Source organism: Molossus molossus, unplaced genomic scaffold (genome assembly GCF_014108415.1).
Source record: "Molossus molossus isolate mMolMol1 unplaced genomic scaffold, mMolMol1.p scaffold_m16_p_16, whole genome shotgun sequence".
NCBI classification, from domain to species: Eukaryota; Metazoa; Chordata; class Mammalia; order Chiroptera; family Molossidae; genus Molossus; species Molossus molossus.
Genome location: NW_023425351.1, coordinates 29,158,763 through 29,181,461, shown reverse-complemented (window position 1 = coordinate 29,181,461; position 22,699 = coordinate 29,158,763). Strand labels below are relative to the sequence as shown.

General features: G+C 49.8%; 1 protein-coding gene across 1 annotated transcript; it reads left to right on the top strand.

The window, feature by feature from the left end:
* Positions 1-252: 252 nt before the first annotated feature.
* SBSPON (somatomedin B and thrombospondin type 1 domain containing) lies at positions 253-20,996 on the top strand. Its single transcript, XM_036264129.1, has 5 exons — positions 253-472; positions 11,199-11,393; positions 18,525-18,615; positions 19,224-19,400; positions 20,826-20,996. The coding sequence occupies exons 1-5, from the start codon at positions 259-261 to the stop codon at positions 20,941-20,943; spliced, it is 795 nt and encodes a 264-aa protein (XP_036120022.1). The 5' UTR covers positions 253-258; the 3' UTR covers positions 20,944-20,996.
* Positions 20,997-22,699: the final 1,703 nt, after the last annotated feature.

The following is a 22,699-nucleotide window of genomic DNA, read 5'->3' as shown; positions in this document are numbered from 1 at the left end:
CTCCCAGTCGGTCCCGCGGGCTGGAGCCGGTGCCCCGGGCGCCGATGGCGGGGCGCCCCGCGGAGAGCGTGCCCCACCTGGGCCTGGGAGGCCAACACCGCCCCGCGGGGAGGGGCTGCGCGGGGGCGGGGGCCGCGCAGGGGCAGGGCCGGGCCGGGCGGTGCGTCGCCAGCTCTCGGGCGGCTCCGGGCCTCGGTTCTCCGGGAGGTCAGCACTTGTTCCGAAGCTGCGCGTCGCAGGCGCGGCGGAGCGCGGGCCATGAGGATCCTGTGGCTGGCGCTGTGCGTGCTGCAGCGGCTGTGGCCCGCGGCCCTGGCCGGTTGCGCCGAGGCGGGGCGCTGCTGCCCCGGCCGGGACCCCGCCTGTTTCGCCCGCGGCTGGAGGCTGGACCGGGTCTATGGGACGTGCTTCTGCGACCAAGCCTGCCGCCTCACCGGAGACTGCTGCTTCGACTACTCCAGGGCGTGCCCAGGTGGGTGGCGGGGCCGGGTGGGGCGCGGACCGTTCGCCCGCAGCCCAGGGGCACAGGGTCCCACACCAAGGATCACAGCTCCCAGCCCCTTCCATCCTGGCGGCTCCAGTCCCTCTGTCCTGGTCCCCAGCCCCTGTCCACCCAGGTACGCCCAGCTCCTTCCATCCCAGGGGCCTCCAGACCCTTCCACCCAGGTACACTCAGCTCCGTCCTGGAGTCGTCCATCCAACCAGTTTCATGTGTCCAGGGGCGTCCAGCCCTCTGTCTCTGTGCACCCTGGGCTCTTTACCCCAGGTCCCTCCAGTCCCTTGCCTCTAGACACACCGCCCCAAAGCACCCCTCCCACCAGAGTCCGGAGGGAAGGTGCCGCGGCCGTCTGTTCCCCAGGGCAGGGGCACCTCCGCGGATGAACTCTTCCACTCAGGAACTCCAGCTTGGCAGGGCTGCCTCCTGCCTGGAGAGGTGGCACTGGCAGGTCCCGGGTCGCCCCTGGGCCGCGTTCCACCCACTTTCATTCTGTTGCTCCTCAGGGATCTGAGGGCTGGGTGAGAAGTAATGAGGGAAGGAATGTGAAATGATCCCACGCTGTGCCAAGGGCTCGCTCTGGGGACAAGTCCTTGGAGGAGCACAGGGTCCTGCCTCCTTCCTCCTGCACGCAGCGCGCACGGCCCTTGCTTACGGGAAGGGTTCCATCTGCTCTCTGAATTCGGTTTTATCTAGATAGCTTGATAAATCTTTTTATCTCAGTTTCTATTTTGTTTTAGTCTTGCTGGTTTTTCTTTAGGGTCGGTCTTTCTCATCTTTACATTTCCCACAGTTTCACAGCCTCTAGTATGGGCTCAATAAATGTATATTTAGTTAAACTAAAAGGTGAAGGACGAAATGGTGAGTGTAGTCTGAAAGAACAAGGTGTGGCTCCGCTGGTGTGGATCCACTCCATGGACTGACAGGTCCCGGTTCGATTCCGGGGTGGGCTGGTGCCTAGGTTGTGGCTCGATCCCCAGTAGGGGGCGTGCAGGAGGCAGTCAATCGATGTTTCTATCAGTGAGTATCGCTGTTTCTCTCTCTCCCTTCCTTTCTTTCTAAAAATTTTTAAAAATTAAAGAAAGAAAGAAAAGAACAAGGTGTACTTGAGTGAAGCCAGCTCCGGAAATAAAAGTTGCCTTTCTCCTTGTTAATCCCGTCACCCCCAAAAGCCACACATTGTTAGGGTTTGACATCAAGGATCCTGTTGTTGTGGGGTCCTCAGCATCTTCTTGGGAGAGTAACCTGCAAGGCTCTGCCATTCCCTGGAGAACTGGGTGCCTGGTAGAGAGTCACACCCTTCTGCAGAAAGAGGTCACCCAGGCCTGCGGCTGAAAGAACATAGTTGAAAAACATTAAGATTTTTTAACCCTGATCGAAAGCTAGTGATTTACCTACCAGTACTGATCTCCGTTTTGATAAGCTTCTTCCCTTTCCCGCTCCAAGGCCAGAGCATTTTACCACTACTGTGAGGTGAAGAGTCAGTTGTTTAGGAAATGCAGTGCCCGGGGCCAGCTGTCCCAGCCCGGTCCTCGGCAGCCCCACCCTTCCCAAGCCTGTTTTCCAGTTACCTGGACCTCCAAGAGAACCTGTCCTCTACACGGCCCCTCTGGCTCAACCCCCTCCCTCGATGGGCTTGACTGCATTTAAAACGTAAATACAGACTTCCTGTAGTTCAGATCTTGTGCCTCCAAACTGTGGCAAGCACGGGAACACAGAGATGATGAAGGCACAGTCTCTGCCCCTAGAAGTTCATAATGGAGCAGAGAAACAAATGTGTGCAAAACCACTTGCGACATGCTTGATACAAAGTTGAGGGAGCTGGAAGCTAGAGAAGAAAAACTGGGAAGACCAGAGGAATTTAAGGAAGACTTCCCAGAGGAAGGGACAGGCAAGCCTAGTCCTGGCGAAGGAGCGAGGGGTCTCTAAAGGGGGAGGGAATTCTGGGAGGATTCCAGCAATTTCCTGTGGGTGTTGGCCTTTTGTGCTAGGTGCTAGGCTAGGCCCCGAGGCCACCCTGGCACACAGGACAGACCCGGTGAACACAGCTAGATGTGGAGATTTGGGCAGAGAGGCATAGAGAAAGATAAAGCCGGTGTCCTGAGAAGAACTGGCTTTCTAGTGAGGACTAACATGCTCTGAGCAGTTGCAGAATCCTCAAAGCCTTTATTTGGTCAAAAAGAAATCCCTGATTTTCAATCCAGGAAGTAAAAATGTTCTTTAAAAAGCCCATCATTTTGGAGTGGGGATTTAATGAGTAAGGAATAGCAGACGACCGTACCATCTCTGGAATGACTCAGAAAGAAATCCAGCCTAGCAGAAGACTCGGCCGAAAAGGCCGGTCATTAGCAAATTCTCTGCACCTGCAGCTTTTTGGGACAGGAAGGAGAAAATAGAAACAATTGGAAGTTGGCTGGCTGGCCAGACTGAACCTGCTGAGCCCTCAGAGCTGAGTGTGAGAGTAAGGACACCAGGGAGCTGGGATGCTGGGTCACCTCAGCCTGGACAAGCGACATCCCTGAGTTGACTCTGGGGTCTGGAGAGGGTGGAGTTGGTCTGCATTAGCATTTCACAGCTACGGACCGAAACTGCAGGGTTCTGGGGGCTCTGCTGTCTCTAAGTTACACGAAGGGACAGTCGAGGGAGAGCTACGCCCAGGCTGCTCGAGTTCAGGCTGCCAGCAGCCACTTCTGTGTGGGCCAGTGCATGGCTGATATTGATTCCCGGATCAATCAAGGCTCAGTACTGCAGAGCCCCTGGCGACTCCACGGACATAGAGCTATTCTGCCTCTTAGACTGTCTTCGTACTCAGCGCTGAGTTACTTACTGATGCCGTCGGAAGCCTTTTTGGCTGAAATGGCATAAATGGGAACAGAATATGAAACTGTGTCAGAACTCAGCATGCCTTACTTCTGCTCCTTCAGACTTTTCCATCCTCATAAACATTATTTGGGGGGGGGGGTATAGCTAAAAGATGAAATACTGGAATTTCTTTTTCTAAACAGAAAGTTACTTTTTTTTTCTCAGTAAAAATAAAAATAAACTATTGGAGCTATAGAATTACTAAGCTGTCAAAAACAATCTGTTCTGAAACTAATTATCTCAGAAATTCTCATGAAGATGATGGCATGGGTTTTAATACCAATGATGCATCTTCACACACACACAGCCCCCCAAAAAAGATAGAAAAATTTCCTTTGGCCTGATTGGTGGTGGGGGAGGGGGGCAGGTGAAGGAGGGGACAGACCCACGTTACCTGCCCTGGATGAACTTCTGGGAAGGAGGCTTATCAGGCTCAGAGGCCCCCAGTCTCTAATTCGTCAGCCGGGCTCCTAGCTCCTTCAGTCTCAGCTCAGAGTCAGTGGGTTGCACTAGACCTTGGATGAGCAACTTGAGGAAAGAGAAATAATTAACCCATGTGGAGAAGGACAAAACCTTCGTGGCCTAAATGGACCAGTCTCTTCTAGATGTATAGGGAATGTAGGAAACTAAGTGGCCAAATCTGCTGGCCTCGTATCTAGAGGAAGAGGGGGCATCTTGCTTGAAAATGTGGGTTCTGAATCTTCCCCAAAGGATGTTGCAGTCTTTGATGATTTAGAAAGTTGAGGCTTCACTGGAGCCAGAGTGGCCAAGGGACAGCATGTGGCTTCGCCTGCTTTTGTCTCTGCAGAAAAACTCGCGCAGGGCCTGGCACCAGTATTCAGCTGGCAGGATGTGGCTGCAGCCTGGGTGCGCAGTCAAGGAGGGTAAAGTCATCCAGGCTTACCCAGCACTTCCTCTGTGCCATGGGCACCTCACAGCTCTAACTAATGTAGGTCTCACACCCGCCGAGGTTACAGGCGTACCTTGGTGACATTGAGGGTTCGGTTCTAGACCACGACAATAAAGCAAGTCATAATCTTTTTGGTGGTAAAGGACCTTGCCTTCAAATTTTTTAAAAAATGCAACATCTGCGAAGCACAATAAAGTGAAAGCAAGAAAATGAGGTATGTCCGTATTCTTCATTCTGGTCTCATTTGATGGACAAGGTATTCAGGGGACCAGGTCAGAGGTTAGGCAATTTGTCCAAAATCACACCACTGATAAGTGAAGGGGATCTGAACCCAGGAACTCTGGATCCAGAACCCGCACTTTTAAACAGTATGTGTTTGGTGCCTCAGAAGAATGAGGCTTTAGGAGAAACAGTGTGCTTTGCAGAGAGGACCAGGTCATCCGGTGAGCAAGTGAGCCTTCTCCCTCCATCGACGGTGTGTTCCTCAAGGGCAGCAAGTGTGTCCTGCTCCTCTTTGCCACCCCCTGATGGCTATCATGGTACCTTGATAACATTTGTCAAAACACATGAACCTCATTCCACCTAGGGGACGTTATCTGTGGCTTCCAAGGGCACTGCCTGCTGGGGCGTATCCACATGCCCTTTTATTTTAATGTTTAATTTATTTATTTTTGTTAATCCTCACCTGAGGATATGTTTCCATTGATTTTTAGATAGAGTGGAAGGGAGGAAGGAAGAGAGAGAGAGAGAAAAACATTGATGTGAGAAAGATGCATCAACTGGTTGCCTCCTACATGACCCTGACCCGGCCAGGGATCGAGCCTGCAACCCACGTACATGCCCTGGACCTGGAATCGAACCTGAGATTCTTTGGTTTAAGGGCTGATGTTCTAACCACTGAGCCAAACCTGCCAGGGCTCCACGTGCCCTTTTAAAAATAACATTTTTCTTCCTCGACCACAAAATATATGTTGCAGAAAATTCAGAAAATGTAAAAATGCACAAAAGAAGAAAACAATGCACCCAGAAACGTATTACTCAGAAAAAGCATCATTATCTTTTTAATTCTCCGCCCTTTTCTTTCTGGGTTTTCGTGGTGCATAAAATTCCATTTTTCTCACGAGGCAGCCCATTGCATTGTCTTGCTAACATTTCATGTACTTGTCCAGTTAATGTCTTGAAAGAAAGAAAAAAATATGTACAGGGGTCCAGGTAACATGGTTTCTGCAAGAGAAAAAAAATACTTGATCTTTTAATTGGAGCTTTTTCAAGGGGGTTGGACAATGTAGTCTCATCTGACCATCAGAGGAGTGTTGACAAGGCTCCACAGAAAGGGATGTACATATGGAGAGAGAAAAAGGCAGACAACATGCATTAAACATTGTGTCACCATGAAGTGTGTGTGTGTGTGTGTGTGTGTGTGTGCGCATCAAGGGCCTCTCTTTATCTTCCAGCAAGCAAACGCCGTGTATAAATGGTACTGCTGTGGGCTAAGTGTAAAAAGAATATTTCCTTAGGAATGATTAGGGCTATCTGAACTTAACAATGTGAGGGAGAAGGCACTTGATCGTGGGTGGCCTTCAACTTTGAGGTGGCGGAGAGCCAAGTGGGCAGGGCCAGATTGCAGAGGGGAGTGCTGAGTGTCTGTGATTAACGGAGGAGACAGCTCTGTGAGAATACGAGCAAGGCCTTCCATTAGTGAGAAATAATCCAAACTATATTTATGGAATGAGGGATGTTGGCTGCCAGCTCAGGTTGTTGGTGTGTGTGTGTGTGTGCGTGTGTGCGTGTGTGTGTGTGTATTTGGCATCACCAAGAAGAGCATTAGAGAAAAAGATTTTTAAAATCACCCTTTGGGCCCTGGCTGCTGTGGCTCAGTTAGCTGGGCACTATCCCGTGCGCCAAAAGGTTGCCGGTTTGATTCCCGGTCAGGGCACGTGGCTGGGCGTGTGCGGGAGGCAGCCGATCAATGTTCAGCTCTCACATCAATGTTTCTCTCCTGCTCCCTTCCTCTCTCCCTCTAAAAAATCAATAAAAATATATTTCTTTAATTACCTTTTGGGACCTAAAGAGTATGTGTAGTTCTGGCTGCCACAACTCGCTGGGGCTGTGAATGGACCTAGTGAAAGGCCAGTGGTAATTTCGAGAGAGGAAGTGTCTATAGACAGAAGGGTCCAAAAGCTGGAGTCACCAGCCTGCAAGTCTGTCCTGGAGGGAAGGGGACCTGCTGAAACCGGAAGTCCCTGAGTGGACAGAAGATAGACACAGACATGTTTTGCACCGTATTCTGAAATTCTTGACTGAGGGAAATTCGGCTTAGGTAAAATGAAAAACCACTTCACACCACAGATAACAACATTCAAGAAGCTTGTCACATTCAAGCTGCGGCACTGGCAGGAGACAGAAAGGGACTGAAAAGGGTTTGAAGGAGGGGCGGCTGCCAGGAGAAGCTGGCGCTGCCTAAGCTGAAGGACAGACAGACGGCTGAACTGCTTCCAGCCCCGGGGCCGCCGGCCAGGGCAGGGCAGCTCCGGCCATGGGAGGCCCGTGCTCCTGGCTCTGGGCGCGCCTCCTGTCCTGCACCCTGGGTCTCTGTCGGTGCTCTGGCTTCTGCCTAATGATGTGAGCAGAGCAGAGTCTGTTTCTTTCCTTTTTTTTTTTATCCTCACCCGAGGACATTTTTCCATCTTTTGTACAGACAGAGCGGGAGGGAGAGAGAGGAAGAGAGAGAGAGAGAGAGAGAGAGAGAAACATCGATGTGAAGGGACACATCGAGTGGCTGCCACTGCACGACCAACCAGGGCCGGGGACAAACTGCAACCGAAGTACATGCCCTTAGTGGGAACCGAACCCGGGTCTCTCCAGACCGCAGACCGACGCTCTAACCGCTGAGCCAAACCGGCCAGGGCAAGCAGAGTCTGTTTCAATGGAGAACATTACTTAAGAAGAAGGAGAAACTTGCCCAATAGCATTCATTCTTCATTCATTCATTCATTCTTCATTCATTCATTCAGCAAATATTTTCTGAGTACCTACCCAGTGCCAAGCACTAGACATGAAGTGAAAAATTCAACAAAAATAAGCAACAACAAAAAATAAATATGTAATTGTGAATCCTGGAGATGCTGGAGAGCAAGGGACAGTGAGCTCTGAGTGGAAATCATTCTGAGGGGTGTGTGCAGGGGGCTGGGGGTAACTTAGCTACGTTGGCCCCAGAAGGACTCCCTGAAGAGGAAGTAATTCATCTGGGGCTAAATGCTGAGCCGAACCCAGCCGTGCCCAGTGTGGGAGGAACATTCCCGGCAAAGTGAACATACAACAAAAGGTCCCAGAGTGTGAAAGAGTTTGGGGTGTTCCAGGGGTCAGGAGGCTGGAGCGGCTGGAGCTTGGCACAGAGGCAGTGGGCGGTGGGGTGGGGTGGGGGCTCAGGTGGGAGTGGAGGGGCAGGCACGGGCCGGTCACACACACAAGGCAGGAAGTCTGAATTTCATTTTAGTTCATTGGCATGTCACTGAGGGAGTTTGATAAGCCGTTTATTTATTTTAGAAGATCAGTGGTACATTTGTTGTTGCTGTTGTTAATCCTTACCCAAGGGTATTTTTCCATTGGTTTTTAGAGAGCGTGGAAAGAAGGGAGGGAGAAAGAGAGAGAAACATCAGTGTGAGAGAGACACATTGATCGATTGCCACCTGCATGCTCCCTGACCAGGGCCGGGGCTAGAACCTGCAACCGAGGTATGTGCCCTTGACTGGTAATCGAACTCAAGACCAAAGGTGCTTAAGCCATCACTCTAACTACTGAGCCACCCTGGCTGGGGCATCAGTGGTACTTTTTAAAAAAATACGTTTTTATTGATTTTTTTTTTAGAGAGAAAAGAAGGGAGAGGGAGATAGAAATATCCATCGGCTGCCTCCTGCACGCCTCCTACTGGGCAGTTGAGCCTGCAACCTGGGCAGGTGCCCTGACCGGGAATCGAACTGGGGACCACCTGGGACATGGGACGACACTCAACCAATTGAGCCTCACCAGCTGGGCAGTGGTGTATCTTTTAAGGGCATTTTACGTGGCCAGAACTGGATACCCTCCTCTTGAGCACAGATTCATTACTGAAATACGTAACTTACTTTTCTCTTCTGGGCCTTTCTCCCGTGGCTGTGAAGGGCACTGGCCGGTGCCTCAGGGAGATTGCTACCTCCTCACACTCAGGACTTGTCCATCACTCACTTCCCAGTGAGCCAAGGGCCAGAGGTGCCCCCCGGGCCTAAACCAGGACGCTGGGGTCTCTTCCATGCCTCCCTCTCTGTCTCTGCCCTGCAGTCCCTTATGCTTCCTGGGATCACCTCCCAAATAAATGACTTGCATTCAAATCCACATGTCAGATCTGCTTCGGGGAAACTCCACCTGAATAGTATATTGAATTTAAACAAAGTAGAACCAACAAAGGGCTCGCCAGGCTCCTGGCACCCGTTACATCCAGGCCCCTGTCCCCTAAAATGAGTGGGGTGATGTCATCTCCCAACATCGAGACACCAGGAAGCCGGGACCAGCTTGGGGTCAAGGTGATCCCACTGCTCACCAGGCCACCGTCGGTGGGGCCCCAGGAACCTTAGTGAAATGTGAAGACTGAGAAAGTCAGATGTGAAGGAAAGAATGTTCCGATGTGCCGTGTAGCTGTAAATCAGACACGCTCCGTGGGAAGGGGAAGGAGCATGCACGGAACGGCGCAGAAGGAAATCTGTGTCAGGCTGCGTAATATACGACTCGTGGTAATAAGTCTCAGAAGTTTTCGTACTTCCCCTGACCTCTGTGACCAAAGATCGCTTGTGATCTACGATGCCTTTCCATCCAAATCATCAAAAGTTCACAAGTTAATCAAGAATAGATTTGGGGTGTGTGTGTGTGAGAGAGAGAGAGAGAAACAGGAATAAATACCTCAGATGAATCTTCCAACTCAAAATATTTTGTGGAACAGCTTTTGGAACCCTGTAATTCTACGGAAACTTTTTGCCTCCTGTCTCACCATGCAGCCATTGAGGTGTTGTTGTTCAGGGCCCCAGACAGAAGGATTCTCTTTGTGAAGCTGTAAAAGTCATGAGTAGGGAAACGGGACATCGCATTTTGCCAGGGACAAACTTGAACCAAATAGGAACGACAACTGATTCAGTTATTCTGTGATCTGGGGATTTTCATTGCGGGTCAAATAGAATACAATCCATGAACACTGGACACGAGACACACATGTTGAAGCAACACTGGGAGACTAATGTCGGCCATACAGTTCTCTCCCCAGTGCTACGTTTACCACGTGGATGGAGTAGAACCCAAGCCATGTTACTAACTTCTGTCATGTCCAAATGGTAATCTTTAAAATAAGTGTATTTAAGAAAAAAATGTATTAGTGAGTGTTGTTCAAACCCAAACGTGAGGGCAGCATTAGCTACACTCAGAGAGGAAGAGATAAGGTGGGAAGAGTTACTGAAAACTAAGGACAGAGTCCTTTTCACCCAGCTCCTAGCTTGGCTGTCTCTTTAAATACCTTGTGGTTCTCCGGGCCAATTTAATCATGAGATCCTGAAGATGAAGAGGGAGGGGTCAACAAGACGTGACAAGAGCAGGAAACGACCCGTTACTGAGTTTCCAAAGGATGTGTGCGTGGCGGATATTGGGAAAAACTTTGACACGGCTCATTCTTGCTTCTTTAGGTAGTTGACCCGTGAGTCATGGGAAAGCTATGAGTTTTTAGATGATTAATAAAAACCTGTTTTAAAACAGTTTGAAATGTCTAAATTACTGACAGGTGCTTCTGTTGGGTGTGACCCCTTTCACGTCCCGGGTAGCTGTGTGCTCGCTGCCAAAGGGTACGCCTTCCCAAAGCCACGGACCTCACACTGGAGCGTGCAAACGGAGCTTTCAAGTATGCCCTGGCAGAAGTCCAAACCAAGGTTTCAAAGAAGTTAGGGTGCTTTCTTGGCGAAGTCTCTGCAGACTCGCAAGGATGAGAGAGGAAAAGTGGGTCACGTTTTGTGGGAGAGAAAGGGTGTTGGCACCCGAGTGCAGAGGTGCATACATCTTCTGTCTTCTTGGCCTTGTCTTATGTCCAGTTTCAAGCCCTGAAATAATTCAGTTAAAACCTCATTACAGTCCTTTCACAGGCTCATTAGGACGTTCAGTGGGAAAGCTAAATGTACAGTTACATTGATTTCAGTCAAGGGCAAGATGTTAATGCTCCGGCCAGATTCTTACCCTGACTGCCCCCATGGTGACCATGGCGCTCTTGACCTCTGTGGGCCCTGCTTGGCCATGTCTAAGCTTCAGTGCTCACCGTTTATGAGTCGATGACCCGTGGGGGGTGGGAATCAGCATCCGGGAGCACCCTAGAGTGCAGGGGTCTCTTGGTGTGGCCCTAAGGCTGTGTCTTCTGAAGACACATGAGCTGAAATTCACTGGGCAGGTGATGGGGTTATTGGTGGGTGAAGTACAAGTGCTTTGTTATGCTTTTGTTTTTTTCCTTTACATTTACTACAATGAATGTGTATATCTGTTACAATAAAAACGTCCTGGCCCAGGGAGGATACAGTTAAAATCAAGGAAAAACCAAAGCACAGATCTGATCTCAGCCTGGGGAGTATGAGGAAGTGCCCAAAGGCACCTCTCTTTACTCAGGTGTGTCCCTGGCTCAGACCCACCTCCCTGATCCAACCTCCGCCTGCTCTGGGAGGTCCCTGGTTATCAGTTAACCATCAGGGCAGTGGAGTCAAAGTCAGCAGGGCCCTGCTGAGGCCGTGTTCCTCCAGATGCCGGGCTCAGTCAGAGTGCACTTCACGGGGGCTGGACCCACTGGGACATGGGTGGGCGCAGCCTGGCAGGCGGCTGGCTGGGTTCCCTGGGTGACCGTCCCCTGGGTGACCGTGCCCTGGTGCTGTTTTTCAGCTCGCCCGTGCGTCGTGGGGGAGTGGAGCCCGTGGAGCGGCTGCGCGGACCAGTGCAAGCCGGCGGCCCGCGTGCGGAGGCGCCTGGTGCAGCAGGAGCCCCTGAACGGCGGGGCGCCCTGCCCCGCCCTGGAGGAGAGAGCCGGCTGCCTGGAGTACTGGTCGCGGCAGGGCCGGGACTGCGGGCAGGCCTTCGGTAAAGACGGGTTTGCATGGGGCTGCCTTTGGGGTCTTTGATAGTTTTCCATTGCCTGGGCCCACGAAGGACCAGGTGCTGAGCGGGGAAAGTTCCGCGCTGCAGCGAGTGGGATGAGCTGGTCTGCAGGGAGAAGATAGGAAGCTCAGGAAATGCTTGATAAAGGAATTACCGGTCAGCTGCGTGCGTGTCCCCCAGCCCCATCCCTGCTGCTTCCTCGGTGTGTTTATAACCCGGTGGCGGCTCCTTCTCCGAGTGCAGGGACTCTGGTTTTTAGCACACTCAATCAGGCTGGTGACAAAGGACAGTAGGTGCAGAGATGATATCTCACACGCAGAGTGAGTGTCTGGTAAGGATGACTTTATTTCACCTTCCACTGTAACCACCAACACTCTCATGCAGTGAAAATAGTAGAAACATTGTACATTTCTAAACAATGATAGAATCATTCTCTAAAAACACCTGCCTCCCCTCTCACACCAACTAGATGTGATCAGATTTGTGGTTTGCAAAGATCACTCTGGTTGGGGCGTGGCCTGTGGAGGGGCCAGGAGTTGGCTCCTTAGTGGGTCGGGAGCCACAAGACGCTCACAAAGAAATAAGCAGAAAGACCCATACTTTTGTTCTGACCCGGATGGAACCTGCTAGAGCAAAGCACGGATTCTCAGGAGAGCAGCGAGCCTGTGTTTTTCATAGGAACTTGGACAGTTTCATGTCCACATGACCCGCATCAAGCCATTGTGCTCCTTTTTCCATTCCACACACGAATGTTCCCGCCAGTCTGCTGGTGCCGGGCACTGGCGGGTGCCAGGGTTACAGCGGCGAGAAATGTTGACATGGAGCCCACTGTCGTGTAGATAGATCACAGTCTAGTGGGAGGCGGAGGTGCTCCTTGGATCATCCTGGGAAATCAATCTCAGGAAATCTCAGCTGCAATTTGGTCCCACTGGTACGGACCACGTGAGAGTGCGGACCCATGAGTGTGTGTTAACCGATTTCCCCAGGTCTTGGGGGAGGAGGGAGCCACAGAGCTGGGAGGGGAGGGATTTCCCTGAGGGTTGGGGAGGAGGCTGAGAGGCCAGCGTGGTGAACCGGGTAGTCAGGTAGAGGGCTCCGAGGGCTTTGGGGCCTATCTAGGGAAAACATGTGGGAACACACGAGCTCGATTGGCTGGTCCTGGAGCAGGGTTGTGTGACAGGGAAATCCGGAAACGCTGCAGAAGAAGCTCAGGAGGAAGTCGTCGGTGGACAGGACAGGTTAAGAAACCTGTCAGGAAAAGTAGCCACTCCATTCATTTACCGAGTCTGGCTGCTGGAAGGTAGTCCTTAGCACACTGACCCTCCAGGGTGACGCACCAGCTGGCACCGCCTCGCGCTCTGACAGGACCATGCAGATAACAGGAAAGGGGACAGGAAGGTCAACGGAGAGAATGCCATGGAACACGGGCCCACACCCTGCCCCCGGGGTTCCCTTCTCTGCCTGGAGATGTCCACCTCTGTTCTCTCAGCGGACAAAGCCCACAGGCCCCCTCCCTCTACTGTCCCGAATTCCCAACTCACCCCTCTCACCCACCCCTCCCACCAGACTCCACAATAGGATTTTAAGAAGCAGCATTCCTCTTAGGTGATACCCCAGAAGGTGTTAGCGACCCCAACGGGAGATATTTGTACTTAATGGCCTCCCTGGCCGATAAGGTCAAGTAAAATGTCTCAGTTTGGGCAAAGAGGAGACATGTGTACTTGGGACAGGGCCATTGACAGCCCTGGCTTTGGTCTCCAACATTCACTTTCCTGTGGGGATGTCTTGAGAACAATGGCTCCTGCCACAAGCTGGTCAGGGAGGACAGGTCACCTGGAATATTCCAGTCTGGTGGTTCCTAAAGTGTGGCCCTGGGCCAGCAGCCTCGGCCTCCCCCGGGAGCTCACTTGGAAAGGCAGGCTCCTCAGCCCGGTCCAGACCCACAGTTACAGGAGCTGGGCCCAGCTCTCTGCATGGTAATGAGGCCCCCGGGGGATCGCGCTGCTCACCAGAGTCCCAGAACCACTCTTTGGCCCAAGCGTGGGGCCGTCGTTCCTTCCTCAGCCCCTCGCCTCATAGCGGGACCATTTCCTGAGGACAGGAGTCCCCACAGAAAGGGCTGAGTCAGGAAAATATGGGGTAAATTGGTTCGACCATTTTCTCTACCAAAGAACCTCTCCTTACTATGCTAAATGCATGTTCATTCCACACGAGGGAGATGATATGGAATTCCCCCCACCTTGCTTGATTCAATGACCCTTTCTTCCAGGGGGCATCTCACTAAGTCACGCGTGTTCTGGGGAATGCACATTGGAAAGTGGTGGACTACCCCGGGAACACAGAGGGAAGTGAGCGGTAACGTGAAAATCCAAAGGGTGGATTCTCCAGCCCCCCCAGGCCTGGTTTCACCCCAGCTCCTGTGCCTTCATGTACGTGTTTTATTACCATCCCCCGAGCACCTACAACATCTAGCGCTGTGCTGGGTTGTGGAGACGCAAACTTGAGTGACAGACACATCGCAGTCAGTCAGAACTCGGGGTGGTGAGGGAGCGCCATGAGGGATGCGAAGGTGGGTGAGGGGGTGTGGGGAAGGGGCGCCCACCTGTGCCTGGGGCTCTCCCCTCCCCCGCCACCAGATGTCCCATTCACCGAGCCTTTGTTATCCGGTGCATGGACCCCTCCCATTTGGGTGGCACAGACCATTGATTCAGTCTTCAAAGCAGTCCTGTCAGAGAGTGTGTGAGTTTTCTATGGCTGCTGAACAAATTTCCACCAGCTCAGTGGCTTACAGTGTCTCAAAGTGATTACCCTACAGTGCTGTGGATAAGTCCTGTCCAACACAGGGCTCCCCGGGCTGAAACCACGCGGGTCAGGGGCTGTGCTGCTTTCTGAAGGCTCCTCGGGGGGGGGGGACCCCTTGTCCTTCACAGCAGGAAGGGGTCGCTGTCGTTAGCGGGGTGGGATGGTGACCCACAGTTATGTGGAAAGTAAAACGTGTAAGCGATGAACTTGATCCTTCGCTGGGGAGATTTGCAAGCAGAACGTTGAGGGTGTAGCTGGGTTTCTGGCCAGGAGGTAGATGGAGGGAAGGGCCACCCACTCGTCCCAGGGCAGCAGGACTGAACGGACCGGGAACTTCCCAGCCTGGCAAAGTGGCAAAGGACCCTGCCGTGCAGTGACTCGCTCTTGGAAAGCGTGTTCTGGAGAAAGCCACCAAGGCTGTGGTGGTACCACCTCTTTGAATGCCTCAGAAAATTATAAAAATGACCCCAAAGTTAGTGACTTCAGCAACAGAAATGCATTAGCTTACATCTGTGAAGTCAGGAGTCAGACGCGGTCTCACCGGGCTAAGCAAGTGCCCACAGTGCTGCCCTCTTTGCCCTTCCCATTGTCGGCCTCCCTGCGGCCACCGCCCTTCCTCTCCCGTCGTCTCCCTAGGGCCCTCCGACTCCTCCACTTCCAGCCACCCCTGGGATTGCATGGGGCCCACTGGGCAGTTCAGGACAATCACCCTACTTTGCGATCAACTGAGTTGCACCTTAATTCCTCTTTGCCATGTAACATAACGTACGGGTGCTGGGGAACAGGGCATGGGCATCTTTGGGGGGGGACGTGATGCTGCCTGTCCTGGCGGGAGAACCGCGTCATTATCCTTGGATTGCACACGAGGACGGGGAGCTCACATAGGTGACAGCATTTGCGAAGGGCCCGCCAGAATTTAAACCTAGACTCCTGGCCCTAAACCTGTGGGTCAGCCCAGCCCCCGCCCCGCACTTGGCCTTGTTTTGCTGTGAACTGTTACTGTTTGAGCTGAAATTGCAGCTACAGATGCCCGTTGACCGAAGTAGAAATATAGAGGCTCTGCAAGGCCCGTGACTGCGGAATGATCACTGATACACTCTTAGGAATGTAGCTGCCGCATTTTTCCTGTTTCATTTAACACATATTTTGACTATATTTTTTTATCATGGAAAGAGACCCCCAAAGCCACCTGATTGTACCTGTTGCACACACTGACAATTCTGCGGATGCGTTTTTCCTCCTGCGAGGAGGGGAGTGTGCCTTATCAACCGTGCTCCTGTCACTTGCCAATCTTTTCTTTATATTCTGTTTTCACCCGATATCTACAGACCGGGGGTTCCAGGCCTGCTGTGGTGACACCCCCACTGTGTCTGAGGGCTTTATGAAATTCTCAGGGCAAATTTAATTTACTTTCATGTTCAAAGTAAGCATGTGCAGGGCTGTGCTTTTAGAAGTGGAAGTTGTTGTAAAACCCAACAATGGTAGGTTGATGGGATGCCAGGGAAGTTGGCAAATAGCCTGGTCACAAAGAATCCATTACGTTTGAATGTTGTTGCCAGGAGGGGAAAGGAGGAGGAACTGGCTGTTAATGAGTCTTTGTTCTGGGCACCCAGCTATGGGCTTCCACGCATAAGCAGAAGTGGGACTGGACACAAAAATAATTTCTAAATTACTTCAGTAGTGACAGTTAAATTTGTGGGGCAGACTATGGCTCTGCTTCAGAGACCTGCAGGCCGTCCGGCTCCTGTGTCTTCCCTGAGGACTCGTGGGAGGGGTCGCACCCTCTCAGTGGGGCCGAGGGGCAGGACACCCTGGACCCTGGTAGTGGGTCCTACAAAAACGGAAGCCACCTCCTGTGCCGGGGCCTTGCTCGGTCATTTGCACTTTGTTTTCCCTTCAACATCTGTGAGCCTCCGCATTCTGATGAGAAAACCTCATCAGAACACCTCTTGACCAAGCTTTTGTGAGCATCAGTAACACAAAATGTGCAAGTTCTTCCTAAGCAAGCAGGCTACAGCCGTCCAAGGTGCCATCCGAGGACAGATGCTCTCTGTGCCCACTGTGAGCCCCCTCCCCCAGCCCCTGGGCCGCAGCCCTCACCCACCCGCCCCTCCCATGGCCCCAGCGGCCTCAGAGGGTGAGGTTTTCCTCTCTCCTCTCTTAGATCTCACTTCCCATTACAGGCAGTGATCAGGGACAGGAAGGGAAAATAAAGCAGAACCTAAGTTATTCGTGGGAAATATGCTTTGTAAAGTAGTGAAACTTTGTGATCTGCATTATAATGGAGACCTTGGACCCGCGATGAGGAGCGTGGTTGGGAGCCGCCGGGCACTGCCCTACATCGACGTGAGCCTTGGCCGCTTCTCCTCCCTCCTCGGTGCCGGTTCCTCATCTGTGAGACGGGGACTGACAGGCTCTGTGTCAGAGGGTGTTGTGAGGGTCAGCGAGTGAACAAGCAAAGCGTTTCCCATCGTGCCGGGAACCTTGAAGTGCGTGGTTGTTAGCTTCTATTTTTATTATTCTGAAACTTTTCTTCGGGTTTTATATCAGACACTAGTCAGATACTTGCCCTGGACTTCCTAACCTCACCTTTCCTGAGCCATGCACTCGCGTTTCTGCCTTTGAACTTTTGTGATAATATATGCAGTACAAATTAGATCGAGTAAATGTTTTGACTAAAGAAACACATCCCCCAAATGTTATCGCTTGCCCGCTGTAATGCTATGCGCTCTCCACCTAGCAAATACACACACATTCATCAGAACAGAAATGAAAACGGTCCGTGGGAAAACTAAAGCCCTTAGACATCTGTGTTTCTGATAATTAGGTCTAAGAGACACCGAGAAGGACCCTAACGTAGAGGCATTCTCTTGTTCTATGGGATTCTTTGGAGAATAATGCTTGATTGCTTGCTGGGGCTCCAGGGCTTGGGCAAGATGTGGGCGCCTTTTTACTGGGGAGACCAGGCACCAAACCGCAGGAGACAGGAATAATACCTGCAGCTCTTGAGGGCAAGTGGCCGCCTGGTGTTAGGCCCCTCTGGTCTTCATTCCCTAATAATAGAAAAATGACTCCTCACTAAGAAAATGTAAAACAGAATTAGGGCTGCCATCTTGTGGCCATACGGAGTCAGGTAGAATGAACATGCAGGCTGGAAGCATCCGTTTTGCACCCTGTACCCTCAAGCCAATCCCAGGTTGGTCCTGTTTCTGAAATGACAGGGAGGAAGGGCTGTTGAGCCATTTCAGCTGCGAGGCTCAGTACAGGAACAAGATCCTGGGAAGTGGGACCCGTGCGCCTTGGTGGCAATTTGGTGACTTCATTCATTCACTCATCGACCTGTTGCACACACTCCTTGAGTGTATAAATGTGTAAGGGCCACGGCGATGTCCGAGGCAGAACCTTGTCTTCCTTGAGTTGACGGCAAAGTGGAATCAAAGATTTTCTGCAGGTGCTACCTAGAGTGGCAGGTGCCTCCCTGGGCTTACAGATGGAATAGAGAGGAGACACACAAACTAAAATTACAGAAGGAACAGGGGTGGGGAGAAAGAATCCCTGGCTCCTTTTCTCTTCTCCCCCCCAGAGCGTCAGGGTTGGGGTAGGGTGGGAGGAGCAGAGGGCAGTGTGGGCAGGCCTGGGAGAGGAGAGGACCACTTGGAAGAACTTTCCTTTCCTAGGTGGACGTGGGGAGAAGGCTTCGCTGGCTGGTACTTGGCAGCCACACCGGGCTATGTGGTTGGCAGTCACCAGCAGACCTGGGAAGCACTCACACTTCCTTCCTTTGCTTCTGTTTCCCCCCTTTCTCATTTCCTCTCTCTCTGGTCATCTTGTTTCCTCCTTCCATCCCCCTTTCACTCTCTTCTGTCTTCTTCCTCTCTCCTTTCTTCCTTCTCCTTCTCCTTTCTATTCTGTTACTTTACTCTTCCGATCTTTCCCTATCCTTCTCTATTTCTTCACCTTTCATTTAAAAAAATATCCTCTCCCTGTCTACATGACCTTACTCTTTTCCTTGGTCTACCCCCACCCCCCATCATTTGGTTTATTTCTTCTGGGCTGTTCCTCCTGCCCTTCCTCTTCAGTGCTATCATTCCTGCAGACAAGCCCGCCGATCCAAGGCCCGCAGTCCCTCCCCGCTCTCTGTGTGTGCCCACATCTTTATCCGCTGGTCTGGGGACACTGTCACGGAGCCCCGTTTCACTCCTGATGCTGTGCCACAGACCTCCGGCTTGAGAAATGGGGGGCTTTGGACAGGTTTGAAACCAAGTTTGGGAAACATCACTCTGAGTACTTGAGCTGCATCCTGTTTTCCAGTCCCTGCCTTCATAACTACCTCTGCATTCAACAAGGAGCGAACAAGACAAGCTGCCTCCCCGAACTGGTCTACAGACACAGAGGATGCTGGGTAACTTGTTGTTTTGTTTTTTTTAACTTATGTGTTTTCACTTGTACGGCTAGGTCAGCCTACAGAAGTCAACCTCGTGGGATGGGTTTTCCTCTGTTACTTGTTGATTGCCTTTGGGTGAAAATAACTACATGGAGTTGGGAGGGCAGTGTGGGCAGGCCTGGGAGGGTTTGTGGGACCACTGCTGGCCTGGGTGCCAAGGACAAGCCCTCCTGGGACTCACACGTTCTCAGTCTCAAGCAAGCTCTTGTTCAGTTTAGAGAATTCACAAAAATGTGAGCAAAGTTATCAAGGGCTATTTTGCTTCTGAAATGTGCTTTTGTACAGTTTATGGTCAGGCCAGACAGGATGCAGGATATCCAAATTTCTGCAGGTCCACATTGACCAGATGTCAGTCTTGGATTGAAAAGGAGCCTCAGCTGTCACCTGGACATCATCATAGTGCAGGGGTGCACCTGTCACCGGGCATTCCATGGCCAGTGTGTGGCCGGTGCAGATGACCGTCTCCATTTGTCAGACGTCCGTGGGGACAGCAGGCTTCCTAAGACTCCCTATAGCGTTGGGCCACCCCGTTACAGCGCGTGCAAGTGCTCCCTCTTCTGCTCTAGATACTGCATGGAGTTCAGGACCGAGTGGTTGACTCCTCACTGCGCCATGGAGCACCGCCCGCTGACGCGATGGATGCAGTACCTGCGCGAGGGGTACACCGTGTGTGTGGACTGTCAACCTCCAGCCATGAACTCTGTGAGCCACCGTTGTTCCGGAGACGGCCTGGACTCGGACGGGTAAGGGAGGGTAACGGCTCCAAGGGCTTGTTCCTCATTGGAAAGGTCTGTCCTCTGCGTGTCCTGAGCAGCTGACCGGTCAGCAGCATATCCAGGCGCGAGTCCCTTCCTTCTTGCCACTCCAGGCCCACTCACACTGGGGGGTTTAGCAGCTCTTTACCAGAGATGAGGGGTGAGGGGGTGACTTTGAATATTGGGGTTTGGGCCCAGCTCCCAAATGACCTGATTGTTTCAAAGCAGTGTTCTGAAGACAACTTTCAGTAGAATTTCTTGGGATGATTTAAAATATGCAGATTTCTCAGCCCCACCTGAAGCTGAATCTCTGCGGGTGGGGTTTTAACAATCGCCTAGGTCAGGGGTCAGCAGATATTTCTGATACAGGGACAGATGAGAGATATTTTTGGCTTTGCGTGGGCCGGATTGGGCCTCTGCACAGGCGATTCCTTCCCACAGCAGGTTCAGAGCCGCTGCGCCCAAGACCATGACCGATGGTGGTGGGCTCAGCGTGGCAGGGTCGTAGATCTATTGATTGTCCCAAACAATGACCCTTGAAAACATTTCACCATCTTGAAAAGCTATGCCTGTCCTGTAATCATTTATCAGTTACATCTGATAACACTATTTGTAACTAAGAGAAGGGTATACTTTGTGCTGGGCATGGATTATGGTTTTATGTATGTCAGATGGAACTGGTAAAAACACAGATTAGAAAGTACAATATGGCCTTTCTAGTTCTTCATTATTCCCATAGTGTGTTTTAATGCTTAATAACCTGAGTTTTCACTTATTACCTAACGGCCTCTGTACTGAGTATATCATACGAACAGTAAAATGGGTAAGGAATTCATATGAAATGGGAACTTAATATTTAGACTTATTACTTTTCTGAATACCTCATCTATATTTTGACTTGAAATGAATTTATAATTTAATTTGTACCCATAAAGTACCTTAAACCCTGGCTGAGGTTCCAGTGACTTTAAATATAATAATTTCAGTAATCTGCCTTTGCTCTTTCCAATTCTCTCTTTTTCTTTTTCATTATGGGATCAGAGCTGGAAAGGATTGTAAGAGGTGATTTGCTTCAGACCCTCTAATTTAAGTATACATGAAACAGGAAGCCATTTTCCTTTATACAGGACTTTATATAGTCAGATCAAGAGATAGAAACAAATACAGTGACTTACACTACTGTCTTAGCATAGAGTGTCCTCATAGGGATCACTGGTAACTTGTTTTGATAGAACCCAAAGGGAAACTTGGTTTGCGATCATTTTATAAAATTTCAATTTACAATGTACTTCAAATCTCTGTGTAGGATAATTATCTTTTTGTTTTTTTTAAACTTCAATGTATAATTTTGTAAATTAGATTTGTCTTCAGTTTGCTTTTAGTGTAAATAACATTTTCAAACTATTGTTCCAGAAATCAGACTCTCCACTGGCAAGCAATTGGTAATCCTCGATGTCAAGGAACTTGGAAAAAAGTTCGGCGAGTGGACCAGTGTTCTTGTCCAGCTGTGCACAGTTTTATATTTATATAGATTGTGAAGTAAATATTTCAAAACCTGTTTGTAAACATGATAACTATGATCAACTCATGTTCAACACTTCATAAGCCTTTGGGCATTGTGTGGCCAAGTTCCTGAACATGTCACTGGCACACTCGGAAGTGGAGAAACCTTACGGGCCAGCTGGTAAAAATACAGCATCTTTCTTTTTATTTATTCTGAGCTGACCCACCCTGAAATGTCCTGTGCTTTGTGTCCTTGACCTTCCACAGAGTCCTCTCCTTCAACAGGTGGTCCAGGCGCCACAAAATAGGTGTCTGTTTGCACTGGTACTACTACGACACGGTCCATTTATTGTAAGTTGTCATCATGTAAGGGTATCCATGCCTTGAATCTTGCATTTTTCCCTCCCTTTTCTGTAATCTTCAAAAATTCTCACTTAAAAGTGTGTATAGATGTATGTCCACTCTCATACATACATTTCCCATATATTACTCCACAAATCCAAAAATGATTAATTTCAAGTGAATTGTCACAAATAATTTTCACAGGACAAGTTGTTTAAGATGCAGTAAGCATTTATAAAAAAACAACAACCACCACCAATAGCTATGCTAAAAATACTTTATTCTTCAATTAATTGAAAAGATCAAATGTTCATTCTAGATCAATATGAGTTCCTTTAAATGTTATACTTTTCATGAGATATTTTGGCACTGATAAAACAATTGCTTTAATTATGAAATTCTACCATCATTAGCATCTAAGATGACTTCCCAGGCTAAATCCTGAAGCTAACTAAAATAATCTTTTAGTTCAATGTCAAGTTTAGTTGGAGTGAACTCACTACCTTTTTTCTACAGCATTAATGTTCTTATGTTTGGAGCAGAAGGCAGAGGAATAGATTATTGAAGGCTGTGATTTTATTACAAATACTCTGGCCTCACACCCATACACATGAAGTATTAGTCTTATTTTATGATTGGAAAATCAGTGAACCAGAGACAAAGTGGCTTGTTTAAGCACCTGGGATGCCAAGTCATTCTGCGAGTTGGCCACAGAGCCAAATCCCTGCTCACCCAGAACTCGGCTTTGATGGAAAGCCAGCCCATGCCAAAGACTGTGCTGTAAAAGCTAAGCCCTTTTCATGTTTGAAACAAATCTTAAATCCAGAATATTTTCTTTGGAGTATTAAATCTCAAGATTTAGACTGTATGAAATTCCTTCGCTTTCATTTGTATGAAATATTACTCACTAACAAATGATTTACTAAAATACACATTTCTCAGTAGTTATCATGTAATGGCAGATGACAATAGCAAGCTTAACAGAGATGGAAAAATTCCCAATATTTAATGCTGAAAGTAGCAGTATTTCTGACTAAATATTCACTTAACTGTCAGAATTGTTTTTGTGGCAAATTAAAGTCTTCAGAAACTATTAATAAAAATTTTGTACCGCATCAAGGTTAAGAATTCAACTATAAGTCCAGTATTAACATTTAAAGACCCTTTCAATTTGTAAAGCAAGGTTGTTGAAAATTTACCTGGGTAATTTTCAATGTTACTTAAAATTTTTATACCAGCAAATAAACTTTCTGTTCACATTTTTTAAAGTGCTTTACTTGTTTTACTAGAAAATACTCAAATTTTCTGGGCTGGTCAGAGAATGAACAAAATTTCACCAAAAACAAAAAACACACCCCAAAACAATCTTCAGAACTGACAGGTATAAATATGATGACTAGCAGCCATAAAGCTATAGTGTATTTAATGTTATACATTAAGAT

Excerpts from the sequence above, each read along its gene's own strand:
- SBSPON (XM_036264129.1), top strand. The coding sequence starts at position 259 with ATGAGGATCCTGTGGCTGGCGCTGTGCGTGCTGCAGCGGCTGTGGCCC. Across the intron at positions 11,394-18,524 it reads GGACTGCGGGCAGGCCTTCG|TCCCTGCCTTCATAACTACC; the intron begins GTAAAGACGGGT and ends CCTGTTTTCCAG. Across the intron at positions 19,401-20,825 it reads GACGGCCTGGACTCGGACGG|AAATCAGACTCTCCACTGGC; the intron begins GTAAGGGAGGGT and ends CTATTGTTCCAG.